Raw genomic sequence first — 25,838 nt, forward strand, 5'->3', positions numbered from 1 at the left:
CTGAATTTTGGAGCAGGGGCCAAGGAGTACAATAGCACAAGGGTAGCTTTCAATTGCTCGAGTGGTTAAAAATAGATGAACCAGATAGCAACTGTGAAAAAATGGGACGGGGGTGGAGGTAATAGGTGCCTATATAACAAAAAGTCCCAAAAAAGGGGACTGTCCCTATAAAAAATGGGACATATGGTCACCCTAGTTAAAAACTACTATGAAGTTAGCGAGTTTCCCAATTAGAAGAATCATATTTGTGCGGTGTGATTAGCATATAAAGAATTGACTGTAGAATAAATAGGCTGTGCTAAACAAACAAGATATGTGGTTTCTAAAAAATATATTATGGGTTCAAAAGACTACATAAACAATATAGAACTAAAATCAGTGACATTGAGCATAAAAGATGGAATGCTTCATGGTACAGAATGGGTTTCAGAGATTATTTTGGAGGCTGTTCCAAAATTATAACGTTATGTGAAAGAAAAGCCAAAGTCAGCCGAAAGTCAAGGAATTTGCTGGGGCTCACCATGTATCTATTCCAAGAACCTCCTGACAATCTTCTAGATACGAGACTACTTTTTCCAGTATCCTCCCTTTGCCCATTCTTATGTTTAAGAATTAGGACATATAGAGATGTAGATTGGATTATGCAGTCCTGGCTTCACACATCATTGGTTTAGTCAGATGTTTGCAAGATGAGCTTGTTGGGGCATTGAGTAAGCCTGCAGAGGGGCAAGCACTAAAAAAAAGTAAATCATGAGGTGGCCAGGATTTTGGAAACTCGGAGGGAGGGCAGTGATAACTCAGGGATATCCATAACAATGGTCCTGAGCTTCTTAGAGATGATAGAGTACATCTGTCATAGGCTGTGGTAGACATTTGGTCCCTTGACCAGGAACTGGATCAGGCAGGAGATGGGTACCAGGGCTTAGTGAGTGTGAGGTGAGTTGATGCTAATCACTGGTGTTCCCCCTGGCTAGTCAGGGTAAAGTCTAAAAGGGCCATCTCACAGAGGTAAATGAGGCCCTGGATTATGCTGCTGGACTTTATGCTCAGTGGAGCGGAAGGTGGAACCTGAAGTCTCATACCTGAGATCCTACCCGCACCCAACCCCATGGCCTCTGTCATTTCACCTCCACCTTACATGGGGAAGTTGTGGGAGGAGGGCAGAAAGATTTCACAGAGCTTAGTCAATGGGTAGACTCTCCCTTGTCTACCCAGAATAACTGTTTGCTTTCTGATCACAGTTGTGTAACCCACATGGGAACCAATTAATGTCTGGTATCAGAGAATAGGGGTCAGGAAGCGTAGCAGCCCTCCCTGAAGTATAATTAAAAAAATTGCAGCCTGCTGTTTAAGACCATCCCATGTCTGCCAATCATTCACCTACTTGTCCTGGTCATCAAGTGTCTTCAAGAAGTTTGCTGACAATACTGAAAGATACTCTGACACACAACTTGGTCCATCAGCTACATTTGCAATGTCTCACTACTACCACAAACCCAACAGAGGCCTGCTAGTACTCCAGTAACCTTTAAGAGAACCACAAAACACTAGTTTTGGACACTATTTCTAGCTCCAAAATTGGTTTGAGGTTGCTGTTTGTAAGTGTTCTCTCCTCCCATGGGGTGTGCTGCCTGCCAGGAGCCCATATCCAAGACATTATACAGGAATTGTCAAGAATCATCCAGCCCTCGGACTACTATGTCATGCTATTCATCCATGGGCACTAATGATACTGTGAGGTATGACTCTGAGCAGATCAGGTGACTACAGGGCTCTGGGAGTAAGGGTGAAGGAGCTGGGGGCACAGGTGGTGTTCTCTTCAACCCTTCTGGTCAAGTGTATGGGCCCAGGCAGAGACAGATACATCCTGGAGGTGAATGCCTGGCTGCAAGTTACTTGGGTGGGATACATGGCTGGAATATTGGTATAGAAGGGGACAACTTGTTCAGGAAGGACAAACGGGAAAAATGGGAAGAGGTGTTGGTTTATATATCAAAAATCTATACACTTGGACTGAGGTTGAGAAGGAAAGACTTGTTGAAAGTCTCTGGGCAAGGATGAAAGGGGTAAAACACAAAGGTCATGTCATAGTAGGGGGTCTACTGCACATCACCAAACCAGGAAAGAGGTAGATGAGACTTTTTTTTTAAAAAAACAAAATCGTCCAAAGCACAGGACTTGCTGGTGATGGGGCACTTCAATTACCCAGACATCTGTTGAGAAAGTAACACAGCAGGACAGATTATCCAACGAGTTCTTGGAATGTATTAGAGATTTTTATTTTAGGAAATAGAGAAAACTACTAAGGGAGAGGCTGTTCTATATTTTATTTTGACAAACTAGTTGAGAATTTGAAAGTGGAAGGCAGCTTGACTTGATATGGTAAAGCTCTTGATTCTAAAGAATGGCAGGAGGGAAAACAGCACAATAAAGATAATGGATTTCAAGAAGGCAAACTGTAGCAAACTCAGAAAGTTGGTTGGTAAGAGCCCATGGGAAGCAAGTTTAAGGGAAAACAGTTCAAGAGAGTTGGCAGTTTTTCAAAGAGACATTATGGGCACAAGAGCAAAGTAGGCCACTGAACAGGAAAGACAGGAAATATGGCAAAAGACCAGCCTGGCTTAACTAGGAGATCTTCAATGATCTGAAACTCAAATGAGTCCTACAAAAAGTGGAAACGGGTCAAATTACAAAGGATGAATATAAACAACACAGGTATATAGGGACAAAATGAGATTAAACTAGCTAGAGACAAAGGGTAACAAGAAAAACCATTCTATAAATATATCACAAGCAAGAGGAAGACCAAAGACAGGGAGACCCGTTAATCAGGGAGGAAAAAACAGTAACAGAAAATGTGGGAATGGCAGAAGTGCTAAATGCCTTTTTTGTTTCAGTTTTCACCAAATAGTAGCAATTGGACATAAACAGTGAATGCAGGTGAAAATGAGGTAGGATCAGAGGGCAAAACAGGGAAAGAACAAGCTAAAAATTACTTAGACAAGATAGATGTCTTCAAGTCACCAGGGCTTGATAAAATACATCCTAGAGTACCCATGAAGCTGACTGAGGATATATCTGAGCCATTAGCTATTGTCTTTGAAAAATCATGGAAGACTGCTGAGATTCCAGAGGACTGGATAAAAACAAATATAGTGCCAATCTATAAAGGGAAATAAGGACAACCCGGGGAATTACAGACCAGTCAAGAACAAATTGCGTCAAACCAACTTAATAGCTTTCTTTGACAGGGTAACAAGCTTTGTGGATGGGGGGGAAGTGGTAGATGCAAGGCTTTTGATACTGTCTCGAATGGCCATCTCAACCAAACTAGATAAATACAACCTAGATGGAGTTACTAGAAGGTGGGTACATAACTGGTTGGAAAACCATTCCCAGAGAATACTTATCAGTGGTTTACAGTTAAGCTGGAAGGGCATATCATATGGAGTTCTGCAGGGATCGGTTCTGAATCTGGTTCTTCCTTTATCACATAATTGAGAAAAAAGCTTTTACTATCAAACCATCTGCAGTGATTATACCACCATTGTGAATGTTTTCCCAAATGATGATCCTCCAGTTCATTTTTTGAAGCTAACAATTGTTTGAAAGTTATCAGATTTACAAAACTTCATCCACATACCTCTCTTTGCAGCTTTGTTTGAAATCTCAACTCTTACTGAATTCTTGATTCAAATCCACTGAAGCATATGAAACAAATGAAGGAGCCAGACATTTCATGGAGTGTAGCTTTGACAGCTGCATCTTTAATAGGATAGTTATCCTTAAGATCATTATGCCAAGATAGTTTCACCTTGGCAAAGTATGTGGATGATATAGAGATTTGTAAAGCAGCAGAAGAGGTTTTATATCTTCCCCTGAAGGAAGCCTCCATCTCTAACTTTCCCTTTATAGGAAAGTAAGACATTCTATAAGGAGCAGGCTACTGATATGTTGGCCTTAGGAATCAGGGTAAAATTAGATTTATCGTATTGCAATATTTAAGGTGTAAAAAGTCCTATCTATTTCCCTTCCATTATGTTTATCCTACTAATTTATAATTTGTTCAAAGGATGCATATAAGGCTAAATGAAAAGCTATTTTCTCTATCAGACCCAGTTGAAAATTAAGATGCATATCATGAAAGAAACTTGTAAATGGGGCCAAAGAGTTCTAGGACAAACCATTAACCAGCTTATCTTAGTCAGACTTTTCCTTCCTCATCCACTGAATAGGGCTCTTTGGTTAGGGCTCACCCCTCCCCTCCTCATTTTTGCAAACCCCAAGAGGATGGCTCTTATTTTTGGTCCCCAGATCATGTGCCCTTGTCTTCCTTCCTCTTTTATACCTCCAACTGATCACTCAAAAGGATGTCTGAAAAGTTTTTTTTAATTTATTATACCATCCTATCAGAATCCCTGAGGAGAGGTAACTGGATTTTTGCTCATTTCTTTCCTTAGAAATAAAATAATCACATTTATGGTCAGGAGAAATTGATCCTTGATGTCCCCTTTGTAAAACTCTATGTGGAGGAGAGGCTAAGTTATCCTCATGGCACATATGATTTGGGATTTCTCCCAACTTAATTTTGTCATATCATTCTTTTCATTATCCTCAGCAGCCTAGTGTGGAATGTATCAGCACATGCCCCATTGACTGGCTAAAGATAAAGCTAAATACTCATTCTGGTTGTTGAACTTGTCTACTGAAAAGTATATTTTAATGCAGGGGTCAGCAATCTATGGCACGCATGCCGAAGGCGGCACGCAAGCCGATTTTCAGTGGCACTCTACTGCCGGCCTGGGGTTCCAGCCACCGGCCCCTTGTTAGCCAGGGTCCCGGCTGCTGGCCCTGCTCATCCCGCTGCCTGCCTGGATGGATGGAACCCCAAGCCCTCAGTTTGCTGCTGGTCTGGGGTCCGGCCACCAGCCCCCTGCCAGCCGGGGTCCCAGCTGCTGATCCTGCTCAGCCCGCTGCCGGCCTGGGGCACCAGCCACTGGCCTGGGGCTCTGATCCTGGCCTCAGCCTGGTGCTCTGCAGCTGCCCCAAGCTGTGGCCCACTGGCCCCCACCTGGGGCAGTGAGGGGTGTAGAAGCAGGAGTGGGCACACCTCAGCTCCCCCCACCTTAAAAATTGTTCCAGGCCACTGGGATATTTTTAAGTCCTGGTTTGCTGCTTATATCAGACCACATGGAACAGTGTACTGCGTCTGACCTTGTGCGTGCCCACTAAGTTGAGGGGTACATTTGACAAAATGTCAGCTCCTCAGAAAGCAAAGTTAGATGTCTGTTCATTTCAGTCTTTTTGGACAGACACATTTGGATTTATTCAAAAGGACCGTGCTGTTTGTGCTCTCTGTTGTGAAAGTGTTATTTGTCGCACATCAAGTGTTCAACGACATTTTGAAACCAAGCGCAAGACGACATCTCTTGACAAAGCAGACAAGACAATCGATCAAAAAGGCAGTAGCAGGTTATGAGAAGCAAAGCAATGTTTTTAAATGCTTAAGTGTAAGTAAAAATCAAGCTACAGAAGGAAGTTACAAGATTGAACAGTGCATTGCAAAAAACAGAAAGCTGTTTACAGATGGGGAATATATAAAAAGTTTTTCTCAGCAGCTGGGAGGTTTTGTTCAATGATTTGCCAAATAAAGATATGATCATATCTAGAATAAAAACTGCCTGTCTCTGTTGAGAGATGCATAAACGAAATGGCAGAAAACATTAATGAAAAGCAGATGACTGCATTAAGAGACACGGTTGGCATTGCAGTTGATGAGAGCCTGGATATAATCGACATTTCACGTTTCGCGGTTGTTTCAAGATATTGTGCTTCCGATGAAATCCAAGAGGAACTCTGTTGCCTAAAACCCCTGCATCGCACAACAAAGGGGGAAGATATAGTGGAAAGTTTTGTAAACCATTTTGAAGAATGAGGAGTTGACATCAGAAAAATATTGTGTGTGACAATAGAAGGTGCTTCTGCCATGGCTGGAAAACAGAAAGGATTTGTAAAGTTACTTGAAGATCAGATTGGCCACCTTAAAGTCAAATTTCACTGTATCATCCATATCATCCATCAAGAAAACCTGGGTGCTATAATTTCTAATTCAGAGCTTAATAATGTGATGAATACAGAATTGTGAATTTCCTTGTTGCTCCATCTGATTTGACTCACAGACAGTTTCAAGTACTGCTAAAAGTGATGGTCAGTGCTTATAACGTTCCAGTTCACAGCAACATTTGGTGGCTAAGTCGTGGCAAGGTTTTGGTGTGCTTTGTAAACTGTTTTGATGCAATCAAGGCCTTTTTGTCGGGAAAAGGACAAAACTACCCCAAACTGGATGATGTCAAATTGGCTGTGTAAGTTCTTATTTCTAACTGACATCACCCCTCACCTAAATGAATTCAACCTCTGTCTCCAGGGGGCAGGGCAAACAGTTCTGGATCTTTATGAAGCCTGGAAGACATTTGTTGTAAAACTAGCCGTTTTTTCTTGGATAGTCAAACTTCTACTTTCTGCTACATAAAAGAGCTATCGACACGTTACACTGTCAGTGTCGATGAGATTGGAATGTACATGCTAGAACTGGAATCAGAATTTTCTGACAGATTTCAAGATTTCCAGTGATTTGTCCCAATGCTTTCTTTTCTAATTAAACCTGAAAAGTTCAACGAAAGCAAATTGGATTTGTCTGTATTTAAGTGGATGGGTGCTGAAGATTTCGAAGTACAGCTCATTCACTTAAAAAGCTCAGAATTGTGGCATCAAAGTTTGGAGATCTGTGGAGTGCACTTGAAGCTACCGAGAGAGATCATGGGGCCTCTACTCTGACCGGCTGGACATCCCTGCCAGTGAAATATAACTGTTTGAAGAAAATTGCGTTTGCAATGCGTACAGGTATCTGGATCCACGTACCTGAGTGAACAGGTATTTTCACACATGAAATCTGTCCTCTGTCCCTCTCTGAGCCCATTAACGACTGATCACTCAGAAGCCTGTGTGCTTAAAATGTATCCAAAGTATCCAAAAAATGTGCCAAACACTGGAAAACTCAGCAAGGAAAAGCACGGGCAAGGATCACGCTAAACTGATAAGATCTGAATTTTAAATGAACTTCTTAAACATTTTAAAAAACCTTATTTACTTTACATATAACAATAGTTTAGTTATAGAATATAGACTTAAAGAGAGACTTTCTAAAAATGTTAAAACGCATTACTGGCACACAAAACCTTAAATTACAGTGAATAAATGAAGACTTGGCACACCTCTTCTGACAGGTTGCCGACCCCTGTTTTAATGCATTAGCCACACTGGAAAGACTTGTCTTATCTCACTCTGGCTGTTTAGTGCTTTGCCAAGCAGCAGCAAATACTCTGGGACCTGTATGCTGACTCAGGAAGACATCACATCTGTTTATTACATACATATTCTGCAACACTGATAAGCCTGTTTTCATTGTTCAAAGGTGAAACAAACAAGCAGCACATGGTAGAAGTAAATTGTTCTGTTCCCTTACAGTCTCTTTAATGAAAGGAAAGTACACACCCCTCACAAACACTCTTACAAAAAAACAAAACAAAGCCTCCGCAAACTTCTTCTCAGCTACATCTGAGCATAAGGAGCTGATACGAAAAGGTACATTTCTGAAGACACTGTTACATTAGCTGCTTACAATCCCTGGCAAGTTCACATTGCAGTGATCGTGCTCAGAGGAAAGTGCAATGTACAGGCTGAGAGAGGCCACGGAAGAATGAAATGGAATACTGGCTGATGGAAACCTCCCACATTTGATTGTGAAGTGCAAGCTTCTGTTAACTTTACCATAAACAAAACCAACAAACAAAAAGCTTTTTGGGTCTTTACATGCTAGTCTATTATTGTTATTACATATTGCCCTACTGTTGCCAGATATTTTATAGTGCAGCCAACTGTGCAAAGTAAAGAGGATATGAAAGCAAAATAAGCAAGTACACATGGTGAAGACCTCTGTTTATCTCACACTCTGCCAGACCATAAGGGCAAAACAAGACATCATATTGAAAAATATGGTAACAGGCAAAAATATCTGCTGCAAGGTAAAGGAAAGATATTTTGAATGAGGAACCTTTACAGCAAAATCCTAACAAAAAGCAATTTTACTGTCTTTTCATGTTCAAGAAAATAAACTGCAATATCTTCAGTATTTTGTGTGTGTACATCAAGCGCCATATAATAAATAGTAGGACGAATACATTTTAAAGTTAACTACAATTTCAGTAAAGGTCTTTTTCAATTAAAATAAAAACCATGCAGAAGAGTGAAAGCACAAACACTATAAAAAGGGAGACATCCAATCTAGCATAAACAGCAAATGGGATTATTTTATCAGTTATCTCCACAATCTGTCAATCTTTATTCAGCATTAACCATTAACCTGTCAGAAATGCAAAAAAGAAATGCGATATTTAGTTGTCAGTGTGACTTTAGTTCTGCTCCCTTGTGCCTGCACCCTTTGAACTAAATGAGGCTGAGTCCTCTCAGAAAATATACGTGATCCTGTAATTGAAGACTGTATCATAATGAATACACAGAGGAGAGAGAACAACCAAATGCATCTGATGAAGTGAGCTGTAGCTCACGAAAGCTTATGCTCTAATAAATTTGTTAGTCTCTAAGGTGCCACAAGTACTCCTTTTCTTTTCAGGTATATTATGGTTGCACAGGCCATGTCCTAGCGGTTGATGTTGCAGCTTAAAAAACCTGTTAGAACCCCTGAAGTTTCAGCCCCAGAACACAGACAGTTCATTACCTGAAAATAGTTAAAGGCTGTCATCCCATAGGGAAGGAAGGACCACTAGGTCCAGGTGCTGGGGGAGTCAGTGGTGGCCAAGAAGGCAAGGCCAGCCCAGACCAAGGGCATTCCTCCTCTGACAAATGACAAAGTTTGTTGCAAACAGAAGCAATGGGGGCTGTGGGAAGCAGTGTGGGCTGAGGGACGTGCGGCCGCTGCTTCCCGCAGCCCCCATTGGCCTGGAACAGCAAACTGTGGCCAGTGGGAGCTGCGATTGGCTGAACTTGCAGATGCTGCAGGTAAACAAACAGTCCCGGCCTGCCGGTGGATTTCCCTGACAGGCTGCGTGCCAAAGGTTGTTGATCCCTTCTGTAACCTGAGCTCCATCTCCTAGGGTTGAAGCCCTTGGACTTTGGTTCCAGATCCCAGCAAGTCTAAACCAGCCTTGGTGTCCCCATTAAAATTAAAATTAAAAACCCCCCCACTCTGGGGTCCCAACCCAGAATTTGATAACTACTGCTCTAATACCAACATAGGAAGCAGATCTGAAGACAATCACTGTAGAGTGAGCAGAGATTCTTTTGTGAATTGTGTAGCAGACATTTAGGAAGTACAGTACTAATTCTCATGTATTTCTATAGTGATTCAGTTTTATACCACCAGAGTAACATGAATGTATTCCTGCTATTTTGGAAGGGACCTAAGCCTGTATCTGTGGTCTATCAAGGTGAGCAGATATATCTCAGGCAAGGAAGTATGAGTCTCAATTATAGAATATAGCATTTTTTCTTACGTTAGCCCTGCATCAAGGAGGTTTGGCCTCTCCTTCCAAGATTTGTACAACCTTCTTCCTAATTTTGGTTTGCCAAAGCAACATGCCTAACTCCCTTCTTTGTCACCTCCTCTCTCTACACCTCTTCCATGCAACATGCTACATCTTTGCTGACCCAGTCCCCATGGCTCCCACTGTCTTTTCTGATATTGATGGTCTTCTTGAAAAAAGTATTTCCCCCCAGTCATTCTTACACAGACCTAGAAGGCATTTTTATCACCACCAAGGTTTTGTTTGATTACATTGGCTTGTCCATCCTTCATCTGCTTGTAGTCTATTTAGATCAGTGGCATCCAACATATAGCCCAAGGCTAGGCCACTTGGGGCTTCTGAGAGTATAAACCATGGCCTCAAGGTCCCCTCTTAAGTAAATCAGCCTGTCACTAAAAAGAGAGATATTAGGGGGCACCCTTTCCCTAAATGAGCACTGCTTCCCTATAGGCCCAAGAGCAGCTCTGCTCAAAGCCGGAAGGGCTCAGAGCAGTTATTGCTGTTCAGCTTCAGTTTCTCCCTACTGGCCTCCAGCTGCATCACAGGGGGGAAAGGAGAGAGTAGTTCTGGCTGAGAGGTCCGCAGGGAGAAAAGGAGTGCCAATGACTCTTCCTCAACCTGGCAGAATGCCTAGCAAAGGATGACGTTTGTGCCTTACACAGCAACCAAGGGCAGCCCAGGAAATGGGAAAGAGGGACAAGCTGAGAACCAGCAATCACCAATTCTTTGCCAAGGCTCCTGTGCAAGTTGGAACTGCCAAGGAACCATAGACCTGCCAGTATATAATCAAATGTCCTGCATGTTCTAGACTTCATCCCTCTAACACATTTCCTGGGCAAAAGACTGTGGAGTTACAGGAGCCAGTTGAGTGCAGGGATCCAAAACCTTTCAAAAAGAGTCTTGCACACTTTCAGCATAAAGAAATATATTAAATATTATCAACAACATATCAACATTTAAAATAGTGTTAATTGGCTAATTTGGTTTACTGAGCATTCTGACAGTTCAGAAGCAGGGTCATCCTATCTCTGCCTTTCACTCTGCCTTAGTTTCCACACTTGTGTAAGCTAGAAGGTCAACTTCTCAGCCAGTACATCAATGAAGCTCCCATCATGTCAGTTTCTCAATCCTATTCCTCGGGGATGTGATTATTGTTCAAAATATACACAGATTTCAATATCAATCAGAATAGTAAATTAAGTCCTGCTGCCTGGCCTAAGACCTCAGCCTCAGAGAGTTTCTGCTTGTATCCCTAGGCAGGCCTTTCATATATCAGTGTGGCCTGGAATTTCATGCAAGAGCCTCCCTACTTCCCGCCAATCTCCCTTTTAACCGATTCATAGAGTTTAAGGCCAGAAGAGAACCTTAGAGAGTCTAATCTGACCTCTCATATATTGAAGGCCATTAAATTTCATCCATTAACCCCTGAATTGAGCCCAATAACTTGCTTAGGAAAGCATCTCTTCCAGACACGTATCTAATTTTGATCTGTCGTCAAGAGATGGAGAATCTACCACTTCCTATGTTAGTTTTTTCCAGTGGCTAATCACAGAAAGGTAGTGGTGGAAGAGACTTTGAGAGGCCATTAGCCCCCGCCAGCTCAGGCAGGATCAAGTACACCTAGACCACCCTTGACAGGTCTTTGTCTAACCTGTACTTAAAAACCTCCAATGATGGGGATTCCATAACCTCTCTTGGAAGCCTATTCCAGTGCTTAACTATCCTTACAGTTAGAATGTTTTTGCTAATATAACCTAAATCTCCCTTGCTGCAGATTAAGACCATTTCTTGTCCTACCTTCCCTCATAGGCCAGGTTTTCTAAAACTTATTTTTGTTGCTTTCCTCTAGACTCTCTCCAATTTGTTCACATTCTTCCTAAAATATGGTGACTAAAACTGGCTACAATACTCCTACTAAAACCTTACCTCTGCCAAGTGAAGTGAAAGTTACCTTCCATGTCTTACATACAACACTCCTGATGACTGATAAAAAGTTGAATAATGTGGGGCTTAGTACAGATCTCTACGGAACTCCAGGAGAAAACATTCCACTCACTGACTCCCTGCCATGACAATTACTTTGAGTTCTGTCAGTTCATCAGTTCTTAATCCACTTAACATGTGATTTATTGATAACTTATAGTGTTAGGGTTTTTTGTTTTTAAATCAGAATGTCATGTGGTACCAAGTCATATGCCTTACAAAAGGCAAAGTACATTACATCTTTGCAGTTACCTTTATCAACCAAACTTCAAGTCTCAACGAATGAAGTAAGCTTTGTTTGACAAGATCTATTTTCCACAAAACCATGTTGACAGGCATTAATTATATCCTTCCCTAGTAGTTGCTTAACATCTTCCACAGTTATTAATGTACGGGAAAGTACTTCATCAACCTTATGCAATACAGGCCTCTAATCCTGCTTCTTTCCAGATACATAACAAAAAAATATTTATTTAACTTTAACACTTCTGCCTTTTATGCAACATTAACAATTACCATCTCCATCTGCTTTCTGGCTTTTATGAAAACCAGTTGACCTTCAAGCTTTCACTTTATCTATTGTCTCACAGCATCAGCGGAGAAGCAGCTGATCAATCACAGGTGGGATTAGATGCAACTCCCCTTCAAGGGTCTGCCTTGTGACAAATACCTTATGAATTCTGATAATGTATCTACCTTAAAGCAAAATGTAATTTAAACACATTTATGGATAAATAGCCTAGAAGTAAAATGGTCACTCACCTTCTCGTAACTGTTGTTCTTTGAGATCTGTTATTCATGTCCATTCCTATCAGGTGCACGTGCATGCACAGCAGCCACAAGATTTTTCCCCAGCAGCATCTACTCGGTTGGCCTGGGCAACCCCTGGAGTCGCGCCTTCATGGCGCTCAATATAGAGCCCTGCTGACCTGTCACCCTCTCAGTTCCTTCTTGCTGACTACTCCAACAGAGGGGTAGTGGGTGGGTATTGGAATGGACATGAACACCACATCTCGAAGAACAGTAACGAGAAGGTGAGTAACTGTTTTTTCTTTGAGTACTTGTTTATGTCAATGCCAAATCAGGACTCCCAAGCCTAAATTCCAGAGGTGGGGTCAGAGTTCAGATGTCCACTGACTGGAAGACTGCTCTACCAAAACCCGCGTCATCTCTGGCCTGCTGGGTGATAGCATAATGTGATGTAAAGGTATGTATAGAGGACCCCGTCACTGCTTTGCATATTTCCTGAGTGGGAGCCTGTGCCAGGAACGCTGCTGAAGAAGCCTGTGCCCTGGTGGAGTGCGCTGTGAGCATAGGGCCAGGTCCCTCTGCCAGGTTTAGCACTCACAGATTCAGGATGAGATCCACAATGATATTCGTTGAGGAGACTAGAAGACTTTTCATCCTGTGTGCCATGGCCACAAGCAGTTGAATGGATTTCTGGAACCGTTTAGTTCTTTCAATGTAACAGGCTAGGGCTCTGTTGATGTCCAACAAGTGAAGCCTCTGCTCCCCACCACTTGTGTGCAGCTTTACATAGAACACAGGGAGGAAGAAGTCTTGGTTGATGTGAAACTGGGAGACACCCTTCGGGAAGAAAGCTGGATGTGGCCTGAGCTAAACCTTGTCCTTATAAAGGTTTAAGGAGGCTCTGATGTTAGGCTGAGGCTATTGCTAGCAGAAAAGCCACCTTGTACGAGAGGTAGAGCAGGGAGCAAGTTGCCAGCGGTTCGAAGGATGGCACCATCCATTTGGAAAGGACCAGATTAAGGTCCCAGGCCGGGACTGATTGTCGGATGTGTATAACCTGTCGAGACCTTTCAGAAAAGGGCTGACCAACCCTCTGCACCTGGATGAAAGGCCAAGATGGCAGCCAAGTGAACCTTTATTGAGGGCTTCCTGACACAAAAGAGAGAAGTGTGCACCCTCCTGTTTGTTGATATAAAACATTGCCGTGGTGTTGTCAATCATAACTGATACACATCTCCCTACCAAGCGGGCTCCGAAAGTCTGGCATGCTAGGTGGACCGCTCTGAGCTCTCTGACATTGATGTGGAGAGTGAGATCCACCTAAGACCAGAGGCCATGGGTCCTGAGTTCTCCCAGAGGTGGTTCCCAGCTCAAGGCTGACATGTACATCACGAGCAAGAGGGATGGCTGAAGGCTGGTGAAGGGGACCTCTACACACACTACCTGCGGCTCAAGCCACCGCAGGAGGGAGTAGAGGACCAGGTGAGGCAGAGTCACAACCATGTCCAAATTGTCCCAACCCAGCCGATACACTGAGACTAACCATAACTGGAGCGACTGGACTCTGAGCCTGGCGTGTTGCACCACATTTGTGCAAGCGGCCATGTGTCCCAGGAGTTTCAGGCAATTTCTTGCTGTGGTGGTGGGAAACTGCCTAAACCTTCAAATGATATCACCCAAGGCCCAGAACCTCACTTCCAGAAGGTATGCCCTGACCCGTGTTGAGTCCAGTACCATCCCTATAAATTCTAGCTGCTGAACCAGGGACAACATACATTTCCCCACTTTCAGGAGAAGGCCCAATTCATTGAATGTCATTCTTATGAAGTTAACTTGTGCCTCCACTTGGGCCCAGTCATCAAGGTACGGGAACACCTGTACCTGCCGCCTATGTAGGAACGTGGCCACGACGGCCATGCACTTGGTAAATACTCAAGAAGCCGCTGACAGGCCGAATGGGAGGACTGAATTGGTAGTTGTTGTTGCTCACCACAAACCTGAGGTATTTTCTGTGGGACAGTGTGACTGCTATATGAAAGTACGCATCCTTCAAGTAGAGTGCGGCATACCAGTCCCCTGGATCCAGAGAAGGGATAATGGAGGCCAAAGACCATGAGGAACTTGAGTTTCTTCATGAACCAGTTGAGCCCTCACAGGTCTAGGATAGCCTGAGCCAGCCTTTGGCTTTTGGTATTCAGAAATACCAGGAATAGAACCACTTGCCCTTCAGCTCCTGAGGAACCTCTTCCACTGCTCTCAGCTATAGGAGTGAGTGCACCTCTTGTAGAAGGGCAGAAGGGCCGAGAATTGGAGAGAGTATTCCCCTTCTACTGTGCGGTGCACCGATCAGTCTGATGTGATACGAGCCCACACAGGATAGAAAGGGGATAGTCAGGAAGAGAAAGACAGACGGGTTGGATCCAGTCCATGCACTGGTGCACCTTCAAAAGGCCTGTTTCTGACCTGAAGATGACTTGGATTGGCCAGAGCCCTGTCCTGAGGACAGGTGCTGTCTTTTCCTGCTGCTCCTGTTCCTCCTCCAGGAATCATCTTGCCGGTTCTGTGGTTGGTAGAACCGCGGAGGGGGTTGCAGCCTGAAGTGCTTCTGCTGGGTGGCAGGAGTGTGGAGAGCCACTCTCAAGTCGCTGGGCCCAGAGTCCTTTAGGCTATGCAGCCTTTCATCTGTCTTGAGGGGCAAGACAATGTGTGCAGGTCCAGAGGGGGCAAGGATATCCACCATTTGATCGGGATCCTCCACAACCTCCTCCACCTGGATGCCCAGAACCTTGGCAGCCCGCTGCAGCAGCTGCTGTAGTGCTGTCCTCTAGGGCCAGGGCTATAGCAGAGCCTGCCACTGCCTCATCTGGTGAGGAAGAAGAGGAAAGCCCCAGAAGAATTGGCTGTTCCCTTCCCTCCGTGACCAGGGGGTCCGGCAGCAGCTTGGATTCCCAGGATGCAGATGTCGACCCCAACAGTGCTGTGATTCTCGGTGCCATGACTATAGAAGCTGGTGCCGGGAGATTCATAGATACTAAGGTCAAAAGGGACCATTCTGATCATCTAGTCTGACCTCCTGCACAATGCAGGCCACAGAATCTCACCCACACTCTCCTACGAAAAACCTCACCCATGTCTGAGCTATTGAAGTCCTCAAATCATGGTTTAAAGACTTCAAGGAGCAGAGAATCCTCCCACAAGTGACCCATGCCCCATGCTACAGAGGAAGGCGAAAAACCTCCAGGGCCTCTCCAATCTGCCCTGGAGGAAAATTCCTTCCCTACCCCAAATATGGCAATCAGCTAAACCCTGAGCATATGGGCAAGATTCACCAGCCAGATACTACAGAAAATTCTTTCCTGGGTAACTCAGATCCCATCCATCTAATAGCCCATCTCAGGGCATTAGGTCTATTTACCCTGAATATTTAAAGATCAATTAATTACCAAAATCACATTATCCCATCATACCATCTCCTCCATAAACTTATCGAATTAGAATCTTAAAGCCAGAGAGATCTTTTGCCCCTACTGCTTCCCTTGGAAGGCTATTCCAAAATTCACTCCTCTGATGGTTAGAAACCTTTGTCTAATTTTAAATCTAAACTTCCTGGTGGCCAGTTTATATCCATTTGTTCTTGTGTCCACATTGGTGCTGAGCTGAAATAATTGCTCTCCCTCTCCTGTATTTATCCCTCTGATATATTTATAGAGCAATCATATATCCCCTCAACCTTCTTTTAGTTAGGCTAAACAAGCCAAGATCCTTGAGCCTCCTTTCATAAGACAAGTTTTCCATTCCTCGGATCATCCTAGTAGCCCTTCTCTATACCTGTTCCAGTTTGAATTCATCCTTCTTAAACATGGGAGACCAGAACTGTACACAGTATTCCAGGTGAGGTCTCACCAGGGCCTTGTATAACAGTACTAAAACCTCCTTATCCCTACTGCAAATGCCTCTCCTGATGCATCCCAAAACTGCATTAGCTTTTTTCACAGCCATATCACATTGGCAGCTCATAGTCATCCTATGATCAACCAATACTCCCAAGGTCCTTCTCCTCTTCCGTTACTTCTAATTGATGCGTCCCCAACTTATAACTAAAATTCTTGTTATTAATCCCTAAATGCATAACCTTACACTTCTCACTATTAAATTTCATCCTATTACTATTACTCCAGTTTACAAGGTCATCCAGATCCTCCTGTATAATATCCCGATCCTTCTCTGAATTGGCAATACCTCCCAGCTTTGTATAATCTGCAAACTATTAACACACTCCCACTTATTGTGCCAAGGTCAGTAATAAAAAGATTAAATAAGATTGGTCCCAAAACCGATCCCTGAGGAACTCCACTGGTAACCTCCCTCCAGCCTGACAGTTCACCTTTCAGTAGGACCCGTTGCAATCTCCCCTTTAATCAATTTCTTATCCACCTTTTGATGTTCATATTGATCCCCATCTTCTCCAATTTAACTAATAATTCCCCATGTATCACGGTATCAAACGCCTTACTGAAATCTAGGTAAATTAGATCCACTGCGTTTCCTTTATCTAAAAAATCTGTTACTTTTTCAAAGAAGGAGATCAGGTTGGTTTGGCACAATCTACCTTTCGTAAAACCATGTTGTATTTTGTCTCATTTACCATTGACTTCAATGTCCTTAACTAATTTCTCCTTCAAAATTTTTTCCAGGACCTTGCATACTACAGATGTCAAACTAACTGGCCTGTAGATACCCGGATGACTTTTTTTTCCTTTCTTAAAAGTAGGAACTATATTAGCAATTCTCCAATCATTCGGTACTATTCCTGAGTTTACAGATTCATTAAAAATTCTTGCTAATGGGCTTGCAATTTCAGGTGCCAATTCCTTTAATATTCTTGGATGAAGATTATCTGGGCCCCCCGATTTAGTCCCATTAAGCTGTTTCAGTTTCGCTTCTACCTCTGATATGGTAATATCTACCTCTATATCCTCATTCCCATTTGTCATGCTACCATTATCCCTAAGATCCTCTTTAGCCTTATTAAAGACTGAGGCAAAGTATTTGTTTACATATTGGGCCATGCCTAGATTATCTTTAACCTCCACTCCATCCTCAGTGTTTAGCGGCCCCACTTCTTTCTTAGTTTTCTTCTTATTTATATGGCTATAGAACCTTTTACTATTGGTTTTAAATTCCCTTTGCAAGGTCCAACTCTACTCTACTTCTAGCCTGTCTCACTTTATCCCTACATGTTCTGACCTCAATAAGGTAGCTTTCCTTGCTGATCCCTCCCATCTTCCACTCCCTGTATGCTTTCTGCTTCTTCTTAATCACCTCTCTAAGATACTTGCTCATCCAGCTTGGTCTACAACTCCTGCCTATGAATTTTTTCCCCTTTCTTGGGATACAGGCTTCTGATAGCTTCTGCAGCTTTGATTTAAAGTAATCCCAGGCTTCCTCTACCTTTAGATCCATAAATTCTTCAGTCCAATCCACTTCCCTAACTAATTTCCTTAATTTTTGAAAGTCAGCCCTTTTGAAATCAAAAACTCTAGTTGCAGATTTATTTTTGTTAATCCTTCCGTTCAGTTTGAACTGAATTAGCTCATGATCACTTGAGCCAAGATTATGCCCTACAACCATTTCTTCTATGAGGTCCTCGCTACTCACCAAAATTAAACCTAAAATGGCATCCCCTCTAGTCGGTTCAGCAACTACTTGATGAAGGAATCCATCAGCTATCGCATCTAGGAAAATCTGAGCCCTGGGAGAGTCAGTGCCGAAATCAAGACCGCCGGTGCTGGGGCTGTCTGTGCCGATGGCATCGATGTGATCGGCAGCGGTACCATGGATGGTGGTTACCCGATATCGGGAAGGGCTAGAGCCACGCCTGGTACTCCCGGAGCTGACCGAGCTGGAGGTAGCATAAAGGTAGCCAAACCTACCAATGCTGCTCTAGATTGGGACTCCTGGCTTCGCCCTTGGATCTGGTGGAAAGCATCCAGAAGAGCCACTGCGTCGGGTGTTGCCATTGAGCAGGCTGCAGTGCTGGGTAAGCATGACAATCATGCCATGACCTCCATCTCCTGCTCCTACTCCTGTCTGATCAAACAAATCTGTCTCTGAGGATGACGACCATGGAGAAGCTGTACTGCAGGGAATCGACAGTTTGTGGCATGGGCTAGGGGACTGGCATGGCTCCCGCACTTGTGCCATTGGTGCCAGGGAGAGGTCTGGGGATGGTGAGTACCGCATCATCATCACCGGCTTTGCCCTTGATGGTGCCTTGGGATGGCCTGGTGTGGGCGATTCATCCCTCCTGGGAGGGGAAAACAGCACCATATGGTGTAACAAGTCCTGGGCCACCATAAATACCTCAAGAGTCGATGGGAGCTGCTCCATGTGGCTAAGCAAGCAGGGAGGATCCAGACTCAACTATGCCACCACTGGAGCAGGAGTCGTCATGACCGTAGCAGGTGAAGGGGCCAAGGTGGTGGGGCCCGACTGGGCTCTCACAGCGGCAGGCTCCTTGGTCTTGGTCGGGGGACAGCGGCCCCTCTCTCGCCTCCTTTTCTTTTGTGGCACAGGTGATTGCGAGTGGTGCCCGCCTGAAGGCGGGAGGAGCTGTGACGGTGCCGAGAATCTTTGTAGATGGTGCCGGGGTGCTCCGCACCAAGGAGGAGATGCTATGTGCAGGATCCCCCTATCGGGGGTCTGATAGCGGCTGGACTGCAGCTTCTATAAGAAGGACTTAAAGATGCTAGTCTGTCTTTCAAAATCCTAGAGCGAAACCCAAGCGAGATCTGGCACCACTCCTTCTGGTGAGTCTCCCCAACGCACCTTAAACACAAGGTGTGCAGGCCACTTTTAGGCATACGTTTGCCTTGCAAGTTTTAAAGCTCAGAGACTGTGGCATACCATAGTGCCAGGAGTCTTGGGGAGGGGGGGAAGGGGGGGAACTCCCATTGAAAAAATTAACACCAACTATATCTACATTACAATTACTAATAACTAACACTAACGTATGAGAACTATATACAAAGGGCACTGCTAATGGTGCTTGCCAAGCCAAGAGCTATCGGATGTTCCAGCTAACCGTCACTGGCAGTAAGAAGAAACTGAGGGAGGGCGGGGCGGGTTGGCAGGGCTCTTTATTGAGCCATGAGTCATGAAGGCGCAACTCCTGGGGGTGTGCAGGCCTATCCCACGGATGGTGCTAGAGGAAAAATCTTCTGGCTGCCGTGCACACACCTGATTGGAATTGACATGAACAAACTCTAAGAACTAGTTGTTACAGTGTTTTTGTGGATGACAGCCTGCGATTAACCCTGTACCAGATTGGTAGGAGCCAATAACTGCAGTGACAACATGTTTAGGCCCTCTGAGGGAAACCATACAATATTGTTTCTCTCACTGACCCTTTGGGTTGACTGAGGAGAGCTCAGCGTCATCCAATCTTCTTTAGTCAGAATGAGTAATCGCTCATGACAGATCTGAGGAGGTAAGGGAGGATTTACAAGGAAAAGCCCCCTTGTCAGAAAAACTATGACAAAAACCATTTTTTCTTTAATTTTAGATCACTCACTAAAAATGCACTAGATGGTTAAGGCTACTACAAAAATAAAACTGATGGTGACAGACTGTTGCTTACAATTTTTAAATAGCTTGCTGCATTTTTAATCAATAATTATGTAAATAAAACCCTGTTCATACTTCAACTACTAAAATTAAATTACAGGGTTTGCTATATTACCGATCAAAAGTATTACACACCTGTGGTATTACTGACAAATTGATTATACAACTAATAAGAAGTCAGTAAAACATCTTTTTACTCATAACTGTTCAAGCCCCAATGTGCATGTTTAGAACTTCCATGCCATTCATAGTATTTTATTTTCATGCTTGCTTTCCTTCCAATAGATTTTGACAGAACAAAAATTTATTACACCCCATGATAAAAGTACCCTTAGGATCTCCCCCTAACCTTTTAAAATCCTTTTTTTATTTCCATTCATCCTCAAAGCTAAACAAAAGAAAACCACTTTTAAGTGAGACATTTAAAAGTATACCAACTTGAGTCTACTTTGGCAAACTTCTAAACAAATTCAGACATTTTCAGCTGTCAGTTTAACTAAACTTCAGCATAGACCCAATTCTCCATTTAATTATCTCAAAATAAAAACAGCCCTGTTTTTCCAGGAAGCCATTTTACTGTAGATTGCTATATTACTGGGAAAAATAGAAGATGGTCTAGCTAAAAAAAGGCTAATGCGAAGTGCCATAACTATAGGCAGGACTCAAACCATTGAGTATACCAAGAAAGTCAGTATTCACCATAGGAGCCAAATTTGTAGAGAATTCAACTGTTGGCCTTCTCAGAAGCTTGAGAGTGTATTCTGAGCAATAAAAAAAACAAACTATATTTGACAAATAGCTTATTTGGTTTTAGTCTTTCAGTTTAACATTTGTAGCTCCACTAATCAAATAATTTCATACAATTCTTCATATTCATTTTCTTTGTTTTGTAATACCACTTATTTTGATAAATTAATCTTAAAGTGGCTGCGTTAATAAATTTGGTAACATTAAGTCTATCCAATGAAAAAGAACAACCTAAAACTAGCCAAATAAAACAAATGAACATCCTTAGTTTTACAATGTTATAGAAACCATCATTTAATTTAGCTAAACTATGTTGCCATACTCTGATGATGGGGGCCATACAGCTACCTAGACAAAGAGATTAAGAGTTTTGCCTCACAGAGCTATTTTTAAGTGCTATATGTTTCTTCATTTTATTCTTGTTTACTAGGTATGTATGTAAAGAAAACAAATTTTATAGCTGTGGAAAGTGAAATGGCAGAGTTCTAAAACTAAATTTGTAGAGAGTTAGTCCAGGAATTCAAATGAAGACTTCAAGTATACTTTTTTAAATAGCTACCTGATTAATCTTCTCTCTCTGCAACAACTAACTGAAACTGCCAGATTAATTTTATATAAACCGCATCTATACACCAGCTGTGTAACAGTAAATGTTTAGTAGTTATATTACTGCAAGGATGATCAAAAATAAATCCTTTGCATGGGTAAAAAAACAGTTACTAAAAATATCACAGAAATGTAATATATAAACAAAACGTTAAGGAAGAAAGGGCAATAAAATGTTAACTAGTGCAGGATAATATGATAAAACATTTCAGCAGAGATATACAGACACAGAATACACATACAGACATACAAAGAATGGGGCCTGTTCTGTTTTTCCACTCGCTGTAAGTGCTTAGTCTTAAGTGGTATTTGGAGCTAACCTACCTAAATTAAAGTTAGCGTTATTCAAAGTAAGTTTATTCAAATTTAGTTTTCTAACACCACTAAACTCACATTTAACTCAGCTGCAGCTCTAAAAAATAAATACTGGTTAAAAATGGTTCATGCTATAGGGGCCTATTTTCATAGACTGTGCACTCGGAATGCCTTCTTGTGATTTAGAAGAACTGAATTCCAAGAAGCCGAATAGTGTCCATATAGTAAACTGGTTTGCAACAGCTAGTCTGTGCCATTTCTACCAAGGTAAGCCCTTACATCCAAGCTTATTCAGTTTCAGGTCATGGGATTCTCAAATTCGCTGGTCTTATCAGTATGCATAAAAGTCCCTAACTACACTGACATTTACAGTGTATATTAATTATAGAGAAAGGTAATAACTTTCTTGGTAGATCATCATCTTGTGTCCTGTACAGAAACAGACCAAAAGTTTTAAAATTTGGGCATCTAAAGTTGACACACAAGTTACAGTGGGATATTATTAAAGGTTCCCATTAGCAACTCCTAACTGTAATGTGAACTGCAAGCAATCAGCCCCTCTGGAAAAAAAATCAGATTACTTTGATTTAGGAGTCAACTTTGGGTACATTTTGGCCTAAAACTGTACAGTCAGTCAACTAAAAAGTGCTTTTTGAACGTGCTTGATTTTTTTCACATCTATCAAGTAGCTTTGACCAGTATATTAGTTCTAGCAAGAGAAGCTGGCTGCACAGAAGCATCATAGGGCCTAATCACATATATCAGAAGCCACAATATCAGAGGCTCATTCACCTGCACATCTACCAATGTGATATATGCCATCATGTGCCAGCAATGCCCCTCTGCCATGTACATGGTCAAACTGGACAGTCTCTACATAAAAGAATAAATGGACACAAATCAGACGTCAAGAATTATAACATTCAAAAACCAGTTGGAGAACACTTCAATCTCTCTGGTCACTCGATTACAGACCTAAAAGTGGCAACACGTCAACAAAAAAAATTCAAAAACAGACTCCAATGAGAGACTGCTGAATTGGAATTAATTTGCCAAGTGGATACAATTAACTTAGGCTTGAATAGAGACTGGGAGTGGATGTGCCATTACACAAAATAAAATTATTTCCCCATGTTTATCCCCCTCCCCCCCCCCACTGTTCCTCAGATGATCTTGTCAACTGCTGGAAATGGCCCACCTTGATTATCACTACAAAAGGTTCCCCGTCCCCCGCACGGTCTCCTGCTGGTAATAGCTCATCTTAAGTGATCACTCTGGTTACAGTGTATATGGTAACACCCATTGTTTCATGTTCTCTCTATATATAAATCTCCCCACTGTATTTTCCGCTGAATGCATCTGATGAAGTGAGCTGAAGCTCACGAAAGCTTATGCTCAAATAAATTTGTTAGTCTCTAAGGTGCCACAAGAACTCCTTTTCTTTTAGCGACAGGCCAGTGTCCTCTTTCCCTTCCATTTAGCTAGTCCCCTCCTAACTCATGACCACTCAAAAAATACCCCACTCCCAGCCCCCCAAAACTGTGGCACTAACACACCATTTGTGATTATTCCGTTCATTCTGACTACAGGTTACATCTTTGTCTCCTATGCCATCTTGCCTATTCAGATTATATGCTTTATGGGGGCAGGGATTATTTATTAGTCTGTTTATACAGTGCCTAGCACAATGGGACCCTGTTCTCAGATCATCACAATGCACTAACAATTAATAAAAAAAAAATAATCCCCAATACTTACCACATTGAAATTTAAGTTTTTTTCTACCCATTCCTTGGCTTCCTTGAATTCATCTTTCATTTCCATGATATACAGTGTATCCAAGGCATCTACTATTGTTGCTCCTTGAATGTTACCTGAAAATACATGGAAATATAATTATATACTCTAATAGTAATTTCTTCAAATAAATCTGGTTAAAAATAAAACATACAAACAATTGTACAACTAGTTTCTAGTCGGTTAATTTTGATTCTCATGCCTGAGCAAAAATGTTGTGCGTTTCAAATACGGTAGGGGAATGTTTATATTTCATTGACTTTTCTATTCGACTGGGGGTATGGGTGGGGAATTGTGTTTTATAATTTGATTTGTAAGAATTAGATTTTCATCAGTAAATGTCATGTCAGCAAATGTCTATTTCACTGTAAACACAGAAGCTGATGAAAAACATTTCCAGGGATTGAAGAAATTTACAGATTTGCAAAATAAGAAAAATGCTGCTTGAGAGCTTAGTTTGATTTAAGGGTATTTACTTTTTCTATTTTTACATGTGATATTGAAAATGTTTTGTTTTAATGGTTATAAAATTAACTTTTTGAATCTCAGTGTCTGATGTCATTTAATTATTCTGACCCTCCCCCCTAATTTCCCACAACTGAAATTTCGAATTTGATAAAAATTTTAAAAAAATGTGTAACGAACATATGTTATCCATTGAAATTATTTTTTTCAAGTCATATTCTGCCAAGCCTACTTGTATGGCACACACTAAAATTTGGGCCCACTGTAATTGATAACGTCCCTTCAAGTAGTAACAGAAGCTCTAACAATATTTTTGCATTTATAAGACCAACAAAAGTATATAACTAAGGTCTACCACAACTGTCACACTAGTTAAAGTTATATTTGTGAAAATGTATTTCAGAGTCTTTTTTTGGGTTGTCAGTCACTGTTTGTCTTGCACACTCAGTGCACAATACTAAACAGCCACTGAGGATCTTGAAACACTAATAAAGATGTACTAAGTTTAACATCAAGAGTTCGAGAATAATATTCTCATTTTCTAGGGTCACACAGGAGTGCCTGACAGAGCAAGGAATAGACCCTTGAACTCTTGTCTTCTAATCATGTACTGCAATCAAAAGAACATCCTTTCTCTAAGAGCTTGTCTACACTGACAAAACTGAAAAAAAAAACCAAAAAAACCAACTCTCAGCGATGGAAGTTTCAGCGCTGTAAAGTGTCCATGTAGACAGCGCAACAGGGCTGAGAGCCACACTGCCAGCGCTAGTAGCTATGCCCCTCGTGGAGGTGGTTTTTTTTAAGAGTGAGAGCTCTCTCCCAGCTCTGTGCCACAACCACACAATGCACGTGAAAACACTCCCACGGCAGCGCTTTAGTGTTGCCACTGTAGACTAGCCCTAAGTGAATTTTGTTTATATTCCACTTGGCCCTACCTTGACCTCAAGTGACCTCACCTGCTATTATTTGTATTACTGTTCCTAGGAGCCCTACTCATGGACCAGGCCCCATTGTGGTAGGCATTGCACAAACAGAACAAAAATACAGTCCCACCCAGGGAGTTTACAATCTAAGTACAAGACCAGAGACAGACGGATACATACAGTTTTTAAAATCTTTGTTTTAATTTAAGTGTGCATTTCAACCAGTTTATCTTCCAATTCAAACCCAAGAAGTATTAGATGCTGTTTCTAGAGCTAGTTCTGGTGACTCATGTAGGCTGCAATCTTTCTTCTTGATTTTGGGGACTTAAAGAAATCAGTTTATCACAACTTGCAATTTAAAAAAGTATTTATCCTGTTTTGTTGCAAAACAAAATACATCACTAAATGTGTGTTTTGTGCAGAAGCACCTAGATGTATTGACTAACATTTGATAACACTAGTTTGCCTGTGAATTCATCTTGCTGAGTCAACAGAGAACTAATTTTTATAAATATGTATTTAGTTGCCAGTGTAACTAACACTGTCGTACTGTTTTTGAAATGTTTTACCAGGATGGAATTATATCAGCAATGTGGGTTTGTACTAAGAATACAAAGCAATACTACTTTCCTGAGTTGAACTGCAGTACTAATTGCAGTTTTGGTTTCCTGCTTTAGAATTTAGAGCTTCAGGTCTCCTGCTTATTCATGAAACAGATAAGCAATCTGACTCCTTGTACAGAAACAACGGGGCTGCCAATTTTTTTTTTTTTGAGAGACTTGTTTGAAGGACACATTCTTCTATTACTAGTTACTTGTGACACCTAACATTACTGTACCTAGTTATAGTTTAAGTTTAAAAGTTGTTCCCATCTTTTGTGCATTTACCCACTTGCACTGTGATGTTGATTGCTAGCTGCTTATCTACTCTACTTCGCCCTGAAAGGTCTCTTGCAACATACAGGTTTCAGAGTAGCAGCTGTGTTAGTCTGTATTCGCAAAAAGAAAAGGAGTACTTGTGGCACCTT

At 42.1% G+C, this 25,838-nt stretch overlaps 1 protein-coding gene across 1 annotated transcript in view; it reads right to left on the reverse strand.

Annotated features, from left to right (window-relative positions):
- The window catches only part of MAN1A1 (mannosidase alpha class 1A member 1), a 210,210-nt gene that overhangs the window by 110,145 nt on the left and 74,227 nt on the right, over positions 1-25,838 (reverse strand). Inside the window, exon 3 of the mRNA XM_038396065.2 lies at positions 23,385-23,500. Coding sequence (XP_038251993.1) covers positions 23,385-23,500 — 116 coding nt within the window. The remainder of the gene's footprint in view (positions 1-23,384; positions 23,501-25,838) is intronic.

The sequence above is a fragment of the Dermochelys coriacea genome, chromosome 3 (assembly GCF_009764565.3).
Source record: "Dermochelys coriacea isolate rDerCor1 chromosome 3, rDerCor1.pri.v4, whole genome shotgun sequence".
NCBI lineage: Eukaryota > Metazoa > Chordata > Testudines > Dermochelyidae > Dermochelys > Dermochelys coriacea.